The sequence below is a fragment of the Anolis sagrei genome, chromosome 3, assembly GCF_037176765.1.
Source record: "Anolis sagrei isolate rAnoSag1 chromosome 3, rAnoSag1.mat, whole genome shotgun sequence".
In the NCBI taxonomy this organism is placed as follows: domain Eukaryota; kingdom Metazoa; phylum Chordata; class Lepidosauria; order Squamata; family Dactyloidae; genus Anolis; species Anolis sagrei.
The window spans coordinates 159,058,226-159,079,175 of record NC_090023.1 but is presented as its reverse complement, the minus strand read 5'-3'; the positions used below and the strand labels follow the sequence as shown (position 1 = coordinate 159,079,175).

At 42.5% G+C, this 20,950-nt stretch overlaps 1 protein-coding gene across 1 annotated transcript in view; it reads right to left on the bottom strand.

The window, feature by feature from the left end:
* Nucleotides 1-637: 637 nt before the first annotated feature.
* The window catches only part of CHAT (choline O-acetyltransferase), a 99,760-nt gene continuing 79,447 nt past the window's right edge, over nucleotides 638-20,950 (bottom strand). Inside the window, exons 14-15 of the mRNA XM_060769000.2 lie at nucleotides 13,604-13,741; nucleotides 638-2,072 (exon numbers count right to left, since the gene is read on the bottom strand). Of these exons, the coding sequence (XP_060624983.2) occupies nucleotides 1,803-2,072; nucleotides 13,604-13,741 (408 nt within the window). The 3' untranslated portion in view covers nucleotides 638-1,802. The remainder of the gene's footprint in view (nucleotides 2,073-13,603; nucleotides 13,742-20,950) is intronic.

Sequence of the window (20,950 nt, the reverse complement as noted above, 5' to 3'; positions counted from 1 at the left end):
CCAATTCTCTCACACCAGAAGCAACTTGCACTTTCTCAAGTCACTCCTGACACAACAACAACAAAAAAAAACCCATGGGGGAAGTGTCCTCTGCCCAGCTTCCCTCTGTTGGTCATTATGTAACATGGAAAACCTCCTGTGTTATCACTGCTGTGGCACAAGCTGGTTCCTCTACATTTGCATCATAAAACCCCACCAGAATTCAATCGATATTGTGGGATGGAAGCCGGCAGGTTCTGTGGCTGAAGAGGGGGAAAAACAGCACAGGGCAGGAAATTTTGCCCATATGATGAGGTGGTGAGTCACTTGGAAGAAATGGTGATAGGACCACTGGACATCGAAAGTGGGGCATTTTTTATTGGCAAAGCTATGGCCACTCCCTGAGGGATCCTACAAATGTGACTGGTTAGGACAGGGGTCCTCAAACTTTTTATACAGAGGGCCAGGTCACAGTCCCTCACACTATTGGAGGGCCAGATTATAATTTGAAAAAATATATGAATGAATTCCTATGCACACTGCACATATCTAATTTGTAGTGCAAAAAAACCACTTTAAAACAATGCAATAATTAAAATGAACAATTTTAACAGATATAATCTTATTAGTATTTCAATGGGAAGTGTGGGCCTGCTTTTGGCTGATGAGACAGGGTTGTTGTTGTTCTTGTTGTGTGCTTTCAAGTCATTTCAGACTTAGGTTGACCATCAGCGAGGGCCGGGTAAATGACTTTGGAGGGCCATATCCGGCCCCCGGGCCTTAGTTTGAGGACCCCTTGGTTAGGGGTTGCATGGGGTATTTGAACCTGAGACTGTGTCCAGAGCTCTGTCAACAATATGGTATTGTGTCTCAAAAGATTTAGTAGTGTATGGGGAAAAAATGACTACTACCAAAATTGAATACTTGTAATGTCCATCAGACATGTTTGTTGTTGTTTCATCTTGGTATTGAGTTTGGGTTCCTTGGGATGGGGGAAGAAGAGAAAACTTCTGCTGAACGTTTGACTGGCAACCTCATCACATGGATGACCCAACCCTTGTCATGCTGTTTTGCCAGCCTCTGTGGTCAGTGAAAGCACCATCACATGGGGGACATCACCATCACACAGGGGAAGTGTCGCCAAAGCAGTGCTGAAGTGTGCTGGTTCCCGTGTAAGGAGAGAAGTGTCCTACGACACTTCCACTCTGGTTGTGGCTGGAGCTTCAACAAGAATTCCAGCAATGTTTTGTGATGGGCAGTGTGCCCATCCATTGCTGGACTCTCCTTTTAGCATCCTAGGATGCTAAAAAAGGGAAGTGTAATGAGTTTATGGGAGTGCTGACAGGGCACAATTGGCTTCCGAGCAACAAGCGCGTGCTTTGGCAGTTATAGTGCACTTTATCCACAACTGTTCTTAAATATGACTTCTTGCTAACTGGATATTTCTAAATAAACATTAAGATGAATTATATGTGGCTCCATTTCTGAGATCGATAATTAATACATTAATTTTGTGCAGAGCTGAAACACCAGCTCTTAAAGTAATTTAAGATATCATCTGGTAGGAATCTGAGCCAAAGAGAAATTGGTGTTTTCCCTTTCAATAAGCAGATTAGCCTTCTCTGGCATCCTCCAAATGTGCTAGAGCACCAACCCCAGCATCCCCAGATTGAGGATGATGGGATCAGAAGTCCAACACAGGTGCAGAATGGAGAAGACTGAAAGCAGCTCTGCTTTATGACTGTCTCTCGGAGAGCAGCATAATTCTACCTGAAAAGCATCTGCAGAATGGAGAAGAGGAAAAAGGAGAGCAGGCACAGAGGTTAGTGCTTGTGGCCCAGCTTTGACGTTGAGGATGCTCCTTGTTTAGCTGGGCTGCTGGTTGGAGTTGAGTTGCATTTGTTGCACAACTCCTTCATATCCATGAGGCTTTCTCCCAGGGCTTTTGCAAATTTGCTGGACGACGTTTCTTGACAGTCTTTAAAACTGGAAATGCAGAACAAGATATGCCCTGGCTGTGGATTGTAGCAGGTCCCATAACCATTTGGGATCACAGGGCCGTAGCAGCAGAACATCTCCATGGTGGTTGGAACCTGGTTCAGAAAACAGAAAAACAAGTCAGCTGTGCTTTGAAATAACTTAAAAACATAACCTATTATTAGTCTATGATATTCCTCAAACAGTGCCTTCTTATTCAGAAAGAAAATGTAAGGGGCTCATGCTCGCCAAGCCAACACCTGCCTATAATTCCTGATTTTCCAGTTCTCCTCTCAACTATTTTACTCTTTGCTATTTTGTGATTTTATAAATGTTGAGATTAATTTCAGCAATTCAGCAGCAGATCAGTTGCACAACTTCAGCGCTTTCCAGTAGCTTTTTCCTGCACAGTATTTTCAGTCAACTGCTCCCACAGCCTGCAGTCACTCTGGAACCTTTTACAGACACTTGAGCACATGCCCAGCCATTGTCAGTTTTACTATTGTTTTCCCCCCAGTCTAGATGACATTACAAACTTACCACAGCACACAGTTATATCTTGTCTTAGCAGACAGGTTCTTTTAATTACATATAGCCTTCGACGAACAATATCACAGCACAAGGAGAGAGAATACACTGTACATGACTTCCTTATATACAATTCTATACAATTACACATAGCAATCTCTGATTGGTTCCCAACTCATTAACTTAACTCAGACCAAGGATTACATCATTCACAATCACCTGAACTAGGCCAGAACACATTCCCTAAATGATTCCCTATATACAGTTAATGCATGACTCAGCATTTCCAATAGAAGCCCATTGGCAGTGCATGACTCAGCTATATTACATTACAATACATTGTAAAACCTGACAATAAATTTTACTATTTTACTTAAATGTAAGTATTTTAAAGTTTAATAGTTTCATTTTAATTGCACTATTTTAACTGTTTTTGTTATTGCTTTCAATATTGTTGGGTTGATTCCATTTTAATGTTGATATTTTTGGCTGTATTATACCCATTTTGATATATAATCTGCCTTGAGTTCTGGTTTGAGGAAAAGGGGACTATAAAGTTTGTAATGATGACAATAAAAATTGATATATATTTAGGGCACACCTACACTGACATCACAATGCAGCTTGAAACTGGTTTGGCTGTGCAAGTGGATAGATGGCGATGCCTGGGACCATTTTAAAGCCAGGAAGCTGATTACATTGAACATGGAAAGTGGCCTCAAACCTCTGTGAAAGCCCCCCCCCCCTCCATCTCCTGCAGAGATGTGCACCAGTCCTCCAAAGGCAGTAAAAAAAGAAAATTATAGCCAAGAGTGGAGATAATCAATTCCTCCTTCTAGGAAGTCAGTTAGCCTCTATTATCCAGTCATATCCTGGGGCATTTTTCAGGGCATCTCATACTGGATCTTATAATGCCCATCAGCAGCATGGGCATCTACAATGTGCTCCGCATTTTGCAGATCCGATTTCACCCTGGATCTGGGACATTTTTGGATCTGCTGCAGCACATTATAGGGCTTGTTTTGGGCTTTCTGATGACTTTTAAAAATGTGCGGTGTCCACTTTTAATGTACACTGCAGTGCATATTGGTGGCATGCATTTTTGGTCACCGCAATTTTGAGTCACCTTGGAACTTCATTAAATTTTCAGTGTAGATGGGCCCTCACAACCTCATAAGATGGGCTATTTTGCCCGTCGTACACTGTTTATTCTCTGCTTTCAGCACAGAGCCCATTACATGATGCATGTGTACTTCTAGTCAGGCTCCATGTTGAAAGAGGAGAACAAGCAGCATATTACTACTGTAACACAGGAGTCTTCCCATGTCGACTGAGGAGCAATGGGGGAAGTTGGGCAGTGACGCTTAACCCTGTAGGATGGGGGTCAAGGTAAGGCGGCTGATGTGGGGCATGGAGTGATGGGTTCTCCACATCCCTTACTGGGACCTCATGAATTTGTCATGATTTGTGATGAGGTCCTTAGTCACATTTGAAATTGACACATCAGAATAATGACAACACAGGAGGCTTCCCATGTTGACTTAGGAGCAATGGGGGAAGCTGGGCAGTGACGCTTACCCTTGTAAGATGGGGGTCAAGGTAAGGTGGGTGATGCAGGGCATGGAGTGATGGGTTCTCCACATCCCCTACTGGGGCCTCATGAATTCGTCATGATTTCTGATGAGGTCCTTAGTCACATTTGAAGTTGACACATCAGAATAATGACAACACAAGAGGCTTCCTATGTTGACTTAAGAGCAATGGGGGAAGCTGGGCAGTGACGCTTACCACTGTAGGATGGGGGTCAAGGTAAGGCGGGTGATGCGGGGCATGGAGTGATGGGTTCTCCACATCCCCTACTGGGACCTCATGGAATTGTCATGATTTGTGATGAGGTCCTTAGTCACATTTGAAGTTGACACATCAGAATAATGACAACATAGGAGGCTTCCCATGTTGACTTAGGAGCAATGGGGGAAGCTGGGCAGTGATGCTTACCCCTGTAGGATGGGGGTCAAGGTAATGCGGGTGATGCGGGCCATAGAGTGATAGGTTCTCCACATCCCTTACTGGGACCTCATGGATTCGTCATGATTTGTGATGAGGTCCTAGTCATATTTGAAGTTGACACATCAGAATAATGAGTTTCCTTTAAGTATGACTAAGCTTAAATCCAGTCCTAAAACTTATCAGTGCCAAATACCAAACAGCCTGTACAGAACTCGTAAGAACATTAAGATTTTAGCTTCCAACCAAAATCAGTCTTCAAAAGTATGTTTTACTCATTAGTACTGGAACAGTAGTTGCAAACTATTGCCTTATTTCTTCAATATCAATATTGAACGGTTAACTGGGATTTGTCGGAAATAATTATAAAAATCTCAAGGTTTATTTTTGGTGGGGGAAACACGGGAATCAATATATTCTGTCAAAATCTATTAATGTAATCCCCCTTTCTTCCTCAATTAAAGCCTCAGTGTTTATGATGACATTGTGAAGGGATGTAGTGCTTCCGCCTATAAAGCAAGACATGGCTTGTTAAAATAAACCCACACATTCCTTTCTTCTTTTGTTGTAGACATGCTTTCAGAAATGGCATTTGGCTTTTTCAATGGCATAGGACAGGCCATTAGTCCTACTAATAGAGTTACAGAATTGTCAGATAAATTTGCTGTGCAACAGCCGAAGGCCATAAAGCTATTCAGATTCACTTTATGCCCACGGATAGTTTCTTGGAGAATTTATATAGTAGTATTCTGGTTATACTCAGTCATGTCTGAAAACCCACAGAAATCATGACAAGATCAAATTACTTATTAGATTTTTTTAATGTTTGTGTGTTGCATTAGAAGCTTTCCCTCACCCCCTTTCAAAAGACAAAAATCTTTCTGGTTTAGTTTTTTTTCCTAATCCATTAAAGGAAACAGAATGTTCAATACACAACTTATTTCTTTAACCAATTGCTACTTGATATTCAGAATATTCATTACTTAATGGTGATAGCTTGAAGAACTTGTAAGTTATCTCAACTCAATAGAATTTATATTGAGAGCAGGGGCGGCTCAACCCATTACGCAAAGTAAGCATTTTCAGTATAGTTGATTTTGCCCAGGGGAGCTCTTGAGGCACTCTTGGAGGAAAATAGACCTTGACATATGCGAGTTATAGTTACTAGGATGTATAGTTCACCTACAATCAAAGAGCATTCTGAACTCCACCAATGATGGAATTGACCCAAATATGGCACACAGAACTCCCATGACGAACAGAAAATATATATCAGTGATTGGTTGGGTGGGGTGGGTGGGTGGGGGGAGGTGCCAAAATACTGTTTGCTTACCGTTGAAAATTACCTAGGGCCGCCTCTGGTTGAGAGATAAATAGAAATATGATTCAGCTTGAAACGTATCGCTCTGTAAAATGGAATAGTGGATTTTGGAGGTTGTTGTAAATTTTGAGAATCCTGGAAGCCATATGAAATGCACTCTACATGGGGTTGCCCTTGAAGATGGCCTGGAAATTTCAATTGGTACAACGGGCGGCAGCCGGGCTACTAACTGTAGCGACTTAGAGGGGACGATCAACCCCCCCTGTTTAAGGAGCTCCGTTGGCTACCATTCATCTTCCTGTCCCAATTCAAGGTGCAGGTGCTTACCTACAAAGCCCTGAATGGTTTGGGACCTGCCTACCTGCGTGACTGCATTTCTGTGTACAAACCCACGCAATCTCTTCGATCATCTGGAGAGGCCCTGCTCTCACTCCCGCCCCCTTCTCAGGCACGATTGGTGGGGACAAGGGAGAGGGCCTTCTCGGTGGTGGCCCCCTGACTCTGGAACTCACTTCCTAAGGATATCAGGCAAGCCCCCACATTGGCAGTCTTTAGGAGGAGCCTAAAAACGTGGCTGTTCCAGTGTGCCTTCCCTGATTAAGGAAATAATCCCCAGCAAAATGTCCTCAGAAACACTTTAACTACTCATAGAATCATAGAATCAAAGAGTTGGAAGAGACTTCATGGGCCATCCTGTCCAACCCCCTGCCAAGAAGCAGGAATATTGCATTCAAATCACCCCTGACAGATGGCCATCCAGCCTCTGTTTAAAAGCTTCCAAAGAAGGAGCCTCCACCACACTCCAGAGAGTTCCACTGCTGAATGGCTCTCACAGTCAGGAAGTTCTTCCTCATGTTCAGGTGGAATCTCCTTTCTTGTAGTTTGAAGCCATGGCTCCATTGCGTCTTAGTCTCCAGGGAAGCAGAAAACAAGCTTGCTCCCTCCTCCCTGTGGCTTCCTCTCCCATATTTATACATGGCTATCATATCTCCTCTCAGCCTTCTCTTCTTCAGGCTAAACATGCCCAGCTCCTTAAGCCGCTCCTCATAGGGCTTGTTCTCCAGACCCTTGATCATTTTAGTCGCCCTTTTTTGTTTTATTGATGTGCTGTCAGGCTTGGCCTCATGTAATAATAATAGTAAACTTTATTTGTACCCCGCTCCATCTCCCCGATGGGGACTCAGTGCGGCTTACATGAGGCCAAGCCCAAAACAACAATTACATGAAATAAAACAAAACCGAAAACGCGAGTAATAAACAATAATAATGCAATTACATAAAACAAAAGACAACATAGCAATATAAAATTACAATAAACACAATCACGGTAACATGGGTGAGCTACATGTAATGGATAAAAGAAAATTAGGTACAAACAGATTAAAAGCCGCTCCGAGTCCCCTTGGGGAGATGGTGGTGGGATATAAATAAAGTATTATTATTATTATTATTATTATTATTATTATTATTAAGAGATCGGGGTGTTGCTTGATGCTGGTTACTCAATCATTGGTTGCCTGTCTTTGGTGAGTTTCCAGGAAGTTAAAAGAACACTACTGTAGTAAATGTGCACTGCACACATATAGTGTGGGTCCTTGGCACATTGTAAACAAATAATTACCAGTCCCATACATCAGAAGGTTTTGGAAGTACTGATCTAAAGGGACTGTGAATCTCTACAGTGAACAATAGAGATTCCTATGAGATGCATGCTTTACCAACCACAAGGTACAGCTACACTGTTGAGTTAATGTAATTGGACACCACACTAACTGCCATGGCTCATTTCTATGGAATCATGGGCATTGGAGTTGGACAGAACACTCTGTGGTCGACACTTTGTAAAGCTCCAGCTCCTGTGATTCCATAGCATTGAGTTATGGCAGTTAGGGTGGTGTCAATCTGCAATAACCCACAATTGCAATGGTGCCTTCACTCATAGAATCATAGAATCAAAGAGTTGGAAGAGACCTCATGGGCCATCCAGTCCAACCCCCTGCCAAGAAGCAGGAATATTGCATTCAAATCACCCCTGACAGATGGCCATCCAGCCTCTGTTTAAAAGCTTCCAAAGAAGGAGCTTCCACCACACTCCGGGGTAGAGAGTTCCACTGCTGAACAGTTCTCACAGTCAGGAAGTTCTTCCTCATGTTCAGATGGAATCTCCTCTCGTAGTTTGAAGCCATTGCTCCGCGTCCTAGTCTCCAAAGAAGCAGAAAACAAGCTTGCTCCTTCCTCCCTGTGGCTTCCTCTCACATATGTATACATGGCTATCATATCTCCTCTCAGCCTTCTCTTCTTCAGGCTAAACATGCCCAGCTCCTTAAGCCACTCCTCACAGGGCTTGTTCTCCAGACCTTTTATCATTTTAGTCACTCTCTGGACACATTCCAGCTTGTCAATATCTCTCTTGAATTGTGGTGCCCAGAATTGGACACAATATTCCAGGTGTGATCTAACCAAAGCTGAATAGAAGGGTAGCATTACTTCCCTGGACCTAGACACTATGCTCCTATTGATGCAGGCCAAAATCCCATTGGCTTTTTTTGCTGCCACATCACATTGTTGGCTCATGTTTAACTTGTTGTCCACAAGGACTCCAAGATCTTTTTCACAAGTACTGCTCTCGAGCCAGGCCTCCCCCATTCTGTATCTTTGCATTTCGTTTTTCCTGCCAAAGTGGAGTATCTTGCATTTGTCACTGTTGAACTTCATTTTGTTAATTTTGGCCCATTTCTCTAATCTGTCAAGATCGTTTTGAATCCTGCTCCTGTCTTCTGGAGTATTGGCTATCCCTCCCAATTTGGTGTCGTCTGCAAACTTGATGATCCTGCCACTCACCAAAGACAAAAGAAAGTATGCTAAATGCAAGATATGTTGGTGAGGGAAATCAGGTGACAGATGTCTTTCACCTCTTGGGGGAGCGCCTGTTATAAAAATGGACTACACATTTCACCTAGTTTGACTAATGTATTCTTCCCTTCCTCCAGTGTCATACAGTCCAACCCACAATAATAAGGAAGCAGAACTTGCTGGACTGTGCGGATACCTATGGGACTCCTTTTTTACTCAGCCTGAAACAGCAGAAGAAATGAAGATGAAGAGTGCAATGTAGGTAGATATACTGGTTACAGTACATCCCAAGAAAACTGGTTTCTCTGGTCCCCAACATCTTTGACCAAAGAGTTTGCCTAAGATCCAATCATGACTTCTCATACAGTTAGTGGGTGGCTTTGAATCAGTTGCTATCCTTTGGGTTTTCAATTAAATGTAAAGATAAGGAACTCTGACCTATTTAAGTGCCAAGGTTGTTTTGAAGATGAATATGATAAGACACAGCTACCTTGAAAATTAAAATTGCTTTGCTAACCAAGAACAACCACAATAACAATTAATGCCAATGTTAGAGGCATTCGAAATTTGATATCGGAAACAGGTTCCTAATGTGTGTCACAAAATCAAATGTTTCAACATTTGTAATTTTTCTTTCTCATATATTGACTATACGATTCTTATAAAATAAGCTCCCAAAGTGCCTATTCCTAGTTAATTGTGTGGAAGACCACAGGTTTATACAGACAAATTAGACTTAAGAGCACGGAGCAATAAAAAATACAGAAGCCAAGCTTGTATTTAATTAACTGGATGTAGAGCACGTAACTCATAGGTATGTAACAAATACATGTATTACTGTGGCAAGATTGAGTTTCTCTAGGAATTGGCACAATTGGTCACTGCTGATACCTGAGCCTCCAGGTTCAGAACTGAATGCTGGAATACCTGTGTTTTCAGAGTGAAAACACATTACATGATGCATAAGAACCTTATTTTTCTATCCCATCTCCATCTCCCCAAAGGGACTTGGGGTGGCTTACATGGGGCCAAGCCCAGGCAAAATACAATTAAAAAAAAGAGCAATAACAAATTACAAATTAAAATAGCATAAAACAGCATGACAATAATACACAAGCATCAAGCAACAACAGACTAATTTTGGAGGGGGGGGGAGGAGGCCAATATGCGAACTGGTTAAAGGGTAAATGGTTCAATAAGGTGGATAGAAATGTGTAATAGCATAGGAAATAGCATGGAAACAGAGCAATGAAATAGGATCAGGATCGGTTCAGCTTAACGTACAAATATGAATAGTAATGTAATATAGGAATTCAGATTGAATCATGATTCAAGTCACAATACAAGTTGTTTGCCATAGGAGACGTCAGTCAAGTGCACAACGAAACATCCACGCCTTTAATTCCTTGCAGAATGTGGATAGGGAGGGTGCCAGAGATGAGGGGCCACCACCGAGAATGCTTTTTCCCTTTTCCCCACCAACCGCACCTGAGACAGGGGTGGGAGCGAGAGAAGGCCATCCCTGGAAGATCTTAAGGACCATGTGGGCTCATAGGGGAGGATACGGTCACACAGATAGGCAGGCCCTGAACCATTTAGAGCTTTATCGGTAATAACCTGCACCTTGAATTGTGACTGGAACTTATTGGCAGCCAGTGGAGCTGTTTAAACAGGGGGTTGACCGCTCCCTGTAACTTGCTCCAGTTTACTACACTTGGAGGACCATTAAGCACATAGACCATAATGACAGATCTCCGGTTAACAATCTGTTCCAGTTAACAATTTGGCTGCCGACCTTTGCACCTATTGTGGTTTCCGAGCCATCTTCAAGGGCTGCCCTACGTAGAGTACATTACAGTAGTCCAATCTTGAGGTAACTGAGGTGTGGACCACAATGGTTGTCAGACTTCTCGAGGTACGGTTGCAACTGGCGTACAAGATTTAACTGTGCAAAGGCCCTCCCAGTCACCGTCGACACCTGAGCATCTAGCGTCCAGTAGGACCCCCAAACTGCGGACCTGTGTCTTCAGGGGGAGCGTAACCCCATTAAACACAGGTTGCCACCCTATACCTCGTTTGGCTGAGCCACTGACCTGGAGGAAAGCAAGCAGTGCATGATGGGGAAAGGAGCCCGTCTGATGTGACATACCGCAGTAACACAGGAGCTTTCCCGTGTTGCCTTCAGGACAATGGGCGGAAGCCAGGAGGCAACACTTGTCCCCATGTGATGGGGTCACCGGTAAGTTAGGTGATCTGGGCATGGAGCAACAGGTTCTCCACACACTTACACACACACCCCACTGAGACCTCATGGATTCTCCACAAGGCATGGCAAATTCATGAACCTTTGTGGTGAGGCTCTGAATCCAAATACTGGACTGATACTGCTGATATAATGTGTTTCCCATTGGTGTACATGAGACTGTGGACAAGAGCTGAGGCGGTGATAAAGAATAAAGCCCAGTGAAGAATACTAATTTGAGATTTTAAAAATCCCAGTTTAGTTCTGACTTGAAAACTGAAAAACAACTACTCATAGAAACATCATTGTTTCTTGTATTGTCAAAGGCTTTCATGGCTGGAATCACTGGGCTGTTGTAGGGTTTTCGGGCTATATGGCCATGTTCTAGAAGCATTGTCTCCTTATGTTTCGCCTGCATCTACGGCAAGCATCCTCAGAGGTTGTCTGGAGAGAATGCTTCTAGGACATGGCCATATAGCCCAAAAAACCTACAACAACCTAACCATTGTTTCTTTCTTCTTTGCTACTGAGTATCACCATCTTTGTGGACAAATAACCGAAGAACAAATAGTTTACTTTCCTCTTGGAGGGTGAGTCAGGTTTGCTTTAGGTAAAAGGCTAAGAAATCCTGACAGGTTTGCTATTATCCCAACATTCAACTGGCAACTGAGACCCAAGATAAGCGTGATGAGAGAAGAAGAGCTACACTTGTCAGTTCAACATTTAATTGTAATAAATACACGGCTTTCTCAGCCTCATTCGCATAAAATTGATGTTTATGTAACATCAAAAGTGAATTTTAAGGAAAATATGCAACTGTATCTGTAAATATTATTGAACATACACCACTGATGATTTTACCCTTTGTGTTAGACGCCTGATTCACAGCCGGATTTGTAATAGGATATTTCTATACATATTTACACCACAATAGTTACACAGCCCTTTTATTTATCTAATGATTTCATTTTTATCCAGCAAAATCCAATGGTCACAGAACAGAAAATTAGGTAAAATCTTCTAAACAGGGGCACAGACAGCAAAATAAACTTTTCAGCAGTGTTAACTCTTCCCTATGCGATCCAAAACAAAAACAAAATGGCTGGAGTTACACTTAAAAAACATTCCTGTTCCAACTTATGAACAAATTAAACTTTAGAACAAACCTTTTGATTGAAACTAAATCCAGACAAGACAGAAGTACTCCTGGTCAGTCGTAAGACCGAACAAGGTACGCGGTTACAGCCTGTGCTGGACGGGGTCACACTCCCCCTAAAAGCACAGGTACGCAGTCTGGGAGCCTGGAACCCCAGGTTTCGGCGGTGGTCAGGGGAGCTTTCACACAATTAAAACTTGTGCGACAGCTGTGTCCGTACCTTGGGAAGGCTGACTTGACCACGGTAGTACATGCTTTGGTTACATCCCGCTTAGATTACTGCATCGCTCTCTACGTGGGGTTGCCTCTGAAGACTGCCCGGAAGCTGCAGCAAGTACAACGCGTGGCAGCCAGATTACTAACGGGTGCTGGGTACAGGGAGCACACCACTCCGCTGTTACTCGAGCTCCACTGGCTGCCAATTAGCTTCCGAACACAATTCAAAGTGCTGGTGTTAACCTATAAAGCCCTAAACGACTCCGGCCCTGTTTACCTCTCCGAACATATTCTCCCCTATGAACCATCAAGACCATTAAGATCGTCTGGAGGGGCCCTGCCCTCGGTCCCACGGCCTGCACAAGCACGGCTGGTGGGGACGAGGGACAGGGCCTTCTCAATGGTGGCCCCTCGACTTTGGAACTCCCTCCCATTAGAGATCAGAACTGCCCCCTCCCTCATGACGTTCAGGAAATTAACAAAGACCTGGTTGTGGAACGTGGCATTTGACAACTGATTTAATTATTTGCCCACATGAAAGGAGGATGATGAATGGGATTGTGATGGTATTGGACGATTTGGCTCTTTTAACTGTGATGATGATGTTTTAATGTGTATGGTGCTGATATTTTAATCGTGTAATGAAGTGGCATTGTGTTATTATTGTATATTTTTTGTATGTTAACACATGTTGTGAACCGGTTCGAATCCCTCTTTGAAGGTGAGAGAGTCGGTATATAAAACCCCGAAATAAATAAATAAACCTTTTCCATAACTCAGGGACTGCCTGTACTGCAATATACAGGGATAGAAACAAATAAAGTGATAATCATAGGTAAATTCAACAACAACAATTAAAAACCCTCAAACAATTTGGAAATATCAATAAAATGAAGGTCATCTTCCCAAAAGAATGGGATAAGTGGAATAAGTGGAAACAATGAGCAAAAACCCAAGGAGCCATGTTCCGGGAATTCATGCTTCTTTAGATCAGCACCTGTATGTTCTCCATTAAGGAACACCGTTCTGTTCTGTATGTTCTTATTTCAAGATTTAATCTGCTGTGTGGATCAGCATTTGCCTATCCCTTGCATTGCATACTTTCTCTACCCCCCCCCCCCCCCACCGAAATTTATAGCCACTGGCTATTAATTTGGGTTGTCAAAAATATAAGGAACAGGAGGCCAAAGCATTTTGGAGAGCTGTTGGAGTGGCTAAACCTCCACAAGGTATGTCAAAGCTTGTCCTTGATTCATAATGTCTGTCATGGTGAGAATAATGGGGGTTCTTTTTTATGACTAATCCCAATATGAATTTTACTCACCTGGCTGGTGGAGAGGATAAATCGATTGCTTGTCAAGTATGTCTCATCAGTAAATATGTCTGGCAGTTCCTTGAAGTGCTCGCGGGCCATCTCTCGCAGTCCCAACAAGTGATTGTCTATCGCCATTCCTGTAATAGTCTAGGAACCACAGAATGGATTGGGGTGTCATTCAAGATGTGCAGATTGGCAGGTGTGCCCTGCAGTTCTTGGTTAGAAGGAGAAGACCCAGTGATATGGACAGTCATGTCAGTGTTTCGAGAGGCAGATGAACCGAATGCTGCCCAAGGGAAATGGCTCTTCTCTTTAAGGAATGATGAAGAGGGCAAGGAGTAAATAACCTTTCACGGCTCATTACGACAACACTGTGCCCTGGACACTAATGTTGCTCCATGTTCAGCAGTGCATATATTCTATGAGTTGTGAGGAAGGATCATAAAATCTAGACGTGGTCACCATGGCTCCCCTCCCCCATCAAGAAGAATGGACCGGAGGATCAATGGAAATATTTTGCTATCCAACATGATTTATAAGGCTCTTAGCAATGACATTTTTCCAACCTAGATTAATGTCATGTCTGAAGAGAAAGAGACTGAGATGGGCTAACGTAATAACGGGCGAGTCAACGCATGGAAGAGAGAGAGAGAAAAAAAATACTAAATTACATTTTTAAGGGCACAAGTTTAATCTAGCAATGCTGTTTTGCTAACAAAGGCTATAATTAAATCATTGTAAACTGGTTTTACGTGGTTTTTGTTGTTTTTAAAGAGAGTTGGTTATTATTTTTTATTCTTGGGTTGAAAGTTATTTGGCTTAAGATTTCTAAGCAACCAGAGAGAAAATCTGATCCAGCTTGCCTGTTCTTGTGCTTTTAATAGATTTTTTTTGTCGTGTCAGGAGCAAGTCGCTGCTGGTGTGAGAAAATTGGCTGTCTGCAAGGATGTTGACCAGGGGACGCCTGGATGATTTGATGTTTTTATCATTCTTGTGGGAGGCTTCTCTCATGTCCCCGCATGAGTAGCTGGAGCTGATAGAGGGAGCTCATCCGCCTCTCCCTGGATTCGAACCTGCGACCTGTCGGTCTTCAGTCCTGCCGGCACAGGGGTTTAACCCACTGCGCCACTGGGGGGCTCCCTTTTAATAGATGATACCTTACAATTAGCAAACACAATCTACTAATGGTTGCAGATCCAATAGCTATTAAAGGCCTAACTGTATGACCAATTCAAAGGCTTTGAATCTTAAGGCTCTTCCAGATTGGTGCAACAACTGTCTTGTAAACTATCTGATACAAGAAAGCAGTAAATTTATGGCCAATGTGCCAGGACCCGGTATTATACTTGTGCCCATTGATTATGATGATTTCTCATTTCCTGGAAATTCTCAAATGACTAATTGATTGGCACCAGTCCATGGACCACCACTCCGAGTAGCACTGTTTTAAAGAAGCCTGAGTTCTTCAATACTGGTTGAGTATCATTTATCTGGAATTCCAAAATCTGAAATACAATCCCGTCTCCACACCTGATGGGTTTAAATGTGCAGGACTTTTTTTTTTTGTTGTGTCAGGAGCGACTTGAGAAACTGCAAGTTGCTTCTGGTGTGAGAGAATTGGCCATCTGCAAGGACGTTGCCCAGGGGACGCCTGGATGATCTGATGTTTTTATCCTTGTGGGAGGCTTCTCTCATGTCCCCGCATGAGGAGCTGGAGCTGATAGAGGGAGCTCATCCACCTCTCCCCGGATTTGAACCTGCGACCTGTCGGTCTTCAGTCCTGCCAGCACAGGGGTTTAACCCACTGCGCCACTGGGGGACTTGCAAAAGTGGGAAACAAGTAATAAAGGCTGTTTTTAACCTGAGACAACAACTCTCCAGGGGCCCATCCAGACAGGCCCAAAATGTCAGACCAGTCTCTGTTTTTACTGGAGGAGTCTAAATGATGTCTCCGGTAAAATAAATTAATCCCTTGGTTTATTCTGAATTAATTAAATACCACATTAAATCAGGGTCTGTGGGGACTGAGTAATAAAGTATTGGGACTGTGGGGACTTTGAGTCAGTCAGGGTATCCATCCCTTTCCCCCAACCAGAATTTGCCCCCTGAAACTTTCCAAAATATGTCACCGGACACCATAAAGCCTCTCCTCATCTCCTCTTGGCATGAGAAAATGACACCCGAGGAGACTGGGGCAGGGGGTGAGGAGCGATTTTCCTCCTCACCCCTCCCTTCTCCTCAGGCATCATTTTCTCATGCCAGGAGTGTGAGAAGAGAGGCTTTATGGCAGCAAAGGACCTTTTTAAAGTAAGTTTTATGGAAGAAATGGGGGCTTCGGGTGGTTTCATGCCATGAGGATTTCACTTGGGAGGACATGTAGCCACCCCCACCCCGCAGAAAGCCTGGGGTTTGGATGGGTGGGCGTACACTGGAACCTGTGCTGAATTGGGTTATTTTAATCCATTTCAGTGTGGGTTTTAGAGCCATGTGGAAGAACCCTAAAAATCTCTAGACCCTCCAGTTTGATTCTATGGTCATCTTCTGTCAGATGCTGACCATAGAGTCACACTAGAGGACCTACAATTGTCTACAGAAGTATTCTCTCTCAGAATCTCTAGATCAGTGGTTCTCAACCTGGGGTCCCCAGATGTTTTTGGCCTTCAACCCCCAGAAATCCTAACAGCTGGTAAACTGGCTGGGATTTCTGGGAGTTGTAGGCCAAAATCATCTGGGGACCCCAGGTTGAGAACCACTGCTCTACATCCTCCAGCACAAGACTATGGTCAGCTTCAAGCAGAGTCATGTGGGAGGACCTAGAGATTCCCAGGGATAAGAAGATAATCTTGGATCGGATCCTGGGATATAGGGCAGTGTAGATCCAGCCATAGAGTTAAAAAAACCCTCTAATGCCATGAAATAGACCAGGTTAAGCGGAACATTGTTTGGATTTTTTTTAAAACCCTGCAACCATTACCATTGCCTCCTAACTCATTTGCTCTGTTTGGAGAAGTTCTTAATTTACTTTCTGTGTTTATCTTGTCATCATTCACATCCAACAGACAAGCTATGCATACTTTAAAAAGTGAGCTTTTGGAAGTAATTAAGAAATACAAATGATCAAAGTTGACATGGAATTTATGATGTCTTCTGGCATTCCATTCCATTTTCTGCTGAAGAAAGTACTATTAATTACTTGTTGGTTTCAGTTCAACATCCTACCCTTAACTCCAAAGCACAAAGATTTGTCATCTGTTGATTTCCATGAGAAATGTAGGACCAAATAAATTATCTGACCACAACTGAGGGTGCATTATTATTGATTCTAAGCTTGTGTAGACTCAAGGACCTAAAGGCTCCAGAATAGAAGATTATGTGGACATAATGGATAAGAACCACATATAAATATGGATATAAATATATCCAGATAGCTCTACTTAGACATAGGATCTAATGAGTTCTAATCAATGAAGTTACTATGTATTGTCAAAGGCTTTCATGGCTGGAATCACTAGGTTCTTGTGGGTTTTTTCGGGCTATAGGACCATGTTCTAGAGGCATTTCTCCTGACGTTTCGCCTGCATCTATGGCAAGCATCCTCAGAGGTAGTGAGGTCTGTTGGAATTAGGACAATGGGTTTATATGTCTGTGGAATGGCTGGGGTGGGGCAAAGAGCTCTTCCCTGCTGGAGCTAGGTGTGAATGTTTCAGCTGACCACCTTCATTAGCATTTGAAGGCCTGGCTGAGCCTGGGAAAATCCCCTGTTGAGAGGTGTTAAGATGTGCCTGGTTGTTTCCTCTCTGTTGTTTTGCTGTTGTGATTTTATAATATTTTATAATAATATGCTGTGTCCAGGCTGGTTCATCAGGTGCTGTGCTATGGCTGACTTCTCTGGTTGAAGTAGTCTGCAGTGCCTTTCGCAGCGCCCAAACACGAATCAAGGAACATGAAAGGCACTGCAGACTACTTCAACCAGAGAAGTCAGCCATAGCAGAGCACCTGATGAACCAGCCTGGACACAGCATATTATTTGAGAACACAGAAATGCTGGACCACACCAACAACCACCATGTCAGACTACACAGAGAAGCCATTGAAATCCACAAGCATGTGGACAATTGCAACAGAAAAGAAGAGACCATGAAAATGAACAAAATCTGGCTACCTGTATTAAAAAACTCTAAAATCACAACAGCAAAACAACAGAGAGGAAACAACCAGGCACATCTTAACACCTCTCAACAGGGGATTTTCCCAGGCTCAGCCAGGCCTTCAAATGCTAATGATAGGTGGTCAGCTGAAACATTCACACCTAGCTCCAGCAGGGAAGAGCTCTTTGCCCCACCCCAGCCATTCCACAGATATATAAACCCATTGTCCTAATTCCAACAGACCTCACTACCTCTGAGGATGCTTGCCATAGATGCAGGCGAAATGTCAGGAGAAATGCCTCTAGAACATGGCCCTATAGCACAAAAAAACCCACAAGAACCCAATGAAGTTACTAATTAAATCAGAAATTTACTAACAAAAAGTATCAACATTTATTTTTTAAAAACGATTGACAGGCTGAAACTAAACTGGAATTTTGCTAACAAAAAGGGGCAACATTTTTTAAGTGACATGATTGATTTAAACTGAAATCTCAGTATTAACTTAATTTCAGAAAAAATGAATGAATGAAACAGAAAGTAGTGATAAAGAGCCAGCCATTTCCTAGTTGTTTTCCCCCCTCAATGCTTACTTCTCCTCTGTTCCCCCCCCCCCCCGCACCCCTTCCTAAGGTGAGGAAGTGCAAGCTTTAGGTCACAAAATACATAGATATTAGGCTTGTTTGATTAAAAAAATGGTTCAAAACTCATTTTGGATGTAGGGGGGTGCTGGTGGTTCAATTCTAAAGTCAATTCCGATTTTCACCGAAAAAAATGTTCAAAACTTTTTGAAACTTCTGAGATTTCCGAATCCTTCCTTAATGGTTTGAAAGTGTTATTTCCTGTTTCATTGGGTGGTCTTTACTTTGAAAGTAGTTGTTTTACTCTAGAAGGGGGGGAAGCAAAGGGAGGAAAGTAATCCACTCAGTTTTAAAATGCTTCTCAGGCTCATGCGAAGAGGCGAGGGAGGAAAGTCAGCCACTCGGTTTTAAAATGCTTCCCAGGCTCATGGGGAGAGGAGAGGGAGGACGCTTCCCAGGCTTGAGCCGAGGCCAGGGACCAGAAACTGGGAAACGCTGAATCATTTCCGACTCACTTCGTAACAGAAATGATGGAAAAAACTTCAGAAGGGCAAAGGGACTTCCAGTTTCCTTAAAAACTTCAAAATTACTTCAAAAAGCAAAACTTTCCGAATTTATTCCAAATTACGAAGATTCCGACTGAACCTAACCATGCCTAATAGATATAGATTAATGGTGGGAATCATGCAGCATCTCCCAGATATTACTGGACTGCAAATCCCAGAAGTCTTGGCCAGTTTATCTGAAGGCAAATGCAACCACCTGGGACAGGCATGTAGCTGGGGGCTATAGGGGCTTCAGCCCCCCCCCCCGAAATTCTCATGGTGGTCCACGATAAGGCCTTACTGGTACATTATTTAAACTGTTATGTTTATTAATATCATGATCTGATCACCATTCTCAATATATCCCATATGTATGGGGGTATTGGAGTAACGATACAAAAGGTTTGCTAGGGTAGACCCTCTTTCACCCAGACTCACCCCCCCCCCCCCCGGATCAAAATCCTGGCTATGGGCCTGACCTAGGAAAAAACATTCAATCCAATTAATAATTATTCTTAGGATTTTATCACACAATCATATATTCTGTTTGCATATTGGTGCCTATGGGTGTTATCACATGATGCATGGTCCCTTTTGTAGGCAACACATAGTCACGCTTAAGCAAAGGATCTGAGCGGTATGTTTTCTAAAATGGGGAAATAATTGAATTCATTTGTCCTTCATTCCTCCACATGTATCATAAGCACAATATGTGACATGGGATGGTACATTCGTTTGTAGGTTGTTGTTAGCTCTGCCTCCATTAATAGAGGTTTGCATGGTCAGAAGTGATTTAACAGACTGTGGGTTTTCCACTGAAAGAATTGGATTAATAGATCGTGGGTTTTGCACGGTCAGGAGCGATTTAATATATCATGGGTTTCCCATTGAATGAAACAGTTTAAAGACCATATGTGTTCTGTTTCTTTACATTTACTGTGTTTCCTCATTGTTGTAGTTACGAATTTGAATATTTTGAAAGTACTAGACCAGGGGTCCTCAAACTTTTTAAACTGAGGGCCAGGTCACAGTCCCTCAAACTGTTGGAGGGCTGGATTATAATTTTTTTAAAAATGAATTAATTCCTATGCACATTGCACATATCTTATTTGTAGTGCAAAAAAACACTTAAAAACAATACAATAATTAAAACGAAGAACAATTTTAACAAATATAAACTTATTAGTATTTTAATCGGAAGTGTGGGCCTGCTTTTGACTGATGAGATAGGATTGTTGTTGTTGTTGTTGTGTGCTTTTAAGTCATTTCAGACTTAGGTTGACCCTTAGCGAGGGCCGGGTAAATGACATTGGAGGGTCGTATCTGGCCCCCGAGCCTTAGTTTGCCCTGTACTAGACTTTAAAAAAATTCAATTTAAAAAAGTTCAAATTAAAAATTCATTAAAAATTCAATTTTGGAGCTTTGTAGCTCTGTAGGACCAAAAATATGTTTTTACATTTCTCCATTTGGAGAGAGGTCACAAACTTGCACAAACTTACCTTACAAAGATACCTTTTTAATTTTTATCTCATCCAGTGTTTTATCATTTTATGTCGTACATTTGGTCCGGCCATTGCGTTTGATTTCTCATTTTGTTACTTTGCACTGTTTTATTGTACCATATTGTACTTTTATGTTTTTACTTATTTTATTGTGATGTTATTTTGTCGTTCTGTATTTATTTTGCTGTAATGTATTACCGGGCTTGGCCTCATGTAAGCCGCCCCGTCCCCTTTGGGGAGATGGTGGCGGGGTTGATTTCTCATTTTGTTACTTTGCACTGTTTTATTGTACCATATTGTACTTTTATGTTTTTACTTATTTTACTGTGATGTTATTTTGTCGTTCTGTATTTATTTTGCTGTAATGTATTACCGGGCTTAGCCTCATGTAAGCCATGTGAGTCCACTTTGGAGAGATGGTGGCGGGGTATAAATAAAGATGATGATGATGATGATGATGATGATGATGATTATTGTTATTATTATTGTGCAAAGTCTGCCAAAAAAAGAGAAGAAGAAAGAAAGAAAGAAGAAGGGAAGACAGTGAGATGAGGAAACATCCCACAGATTGGGAGGAATC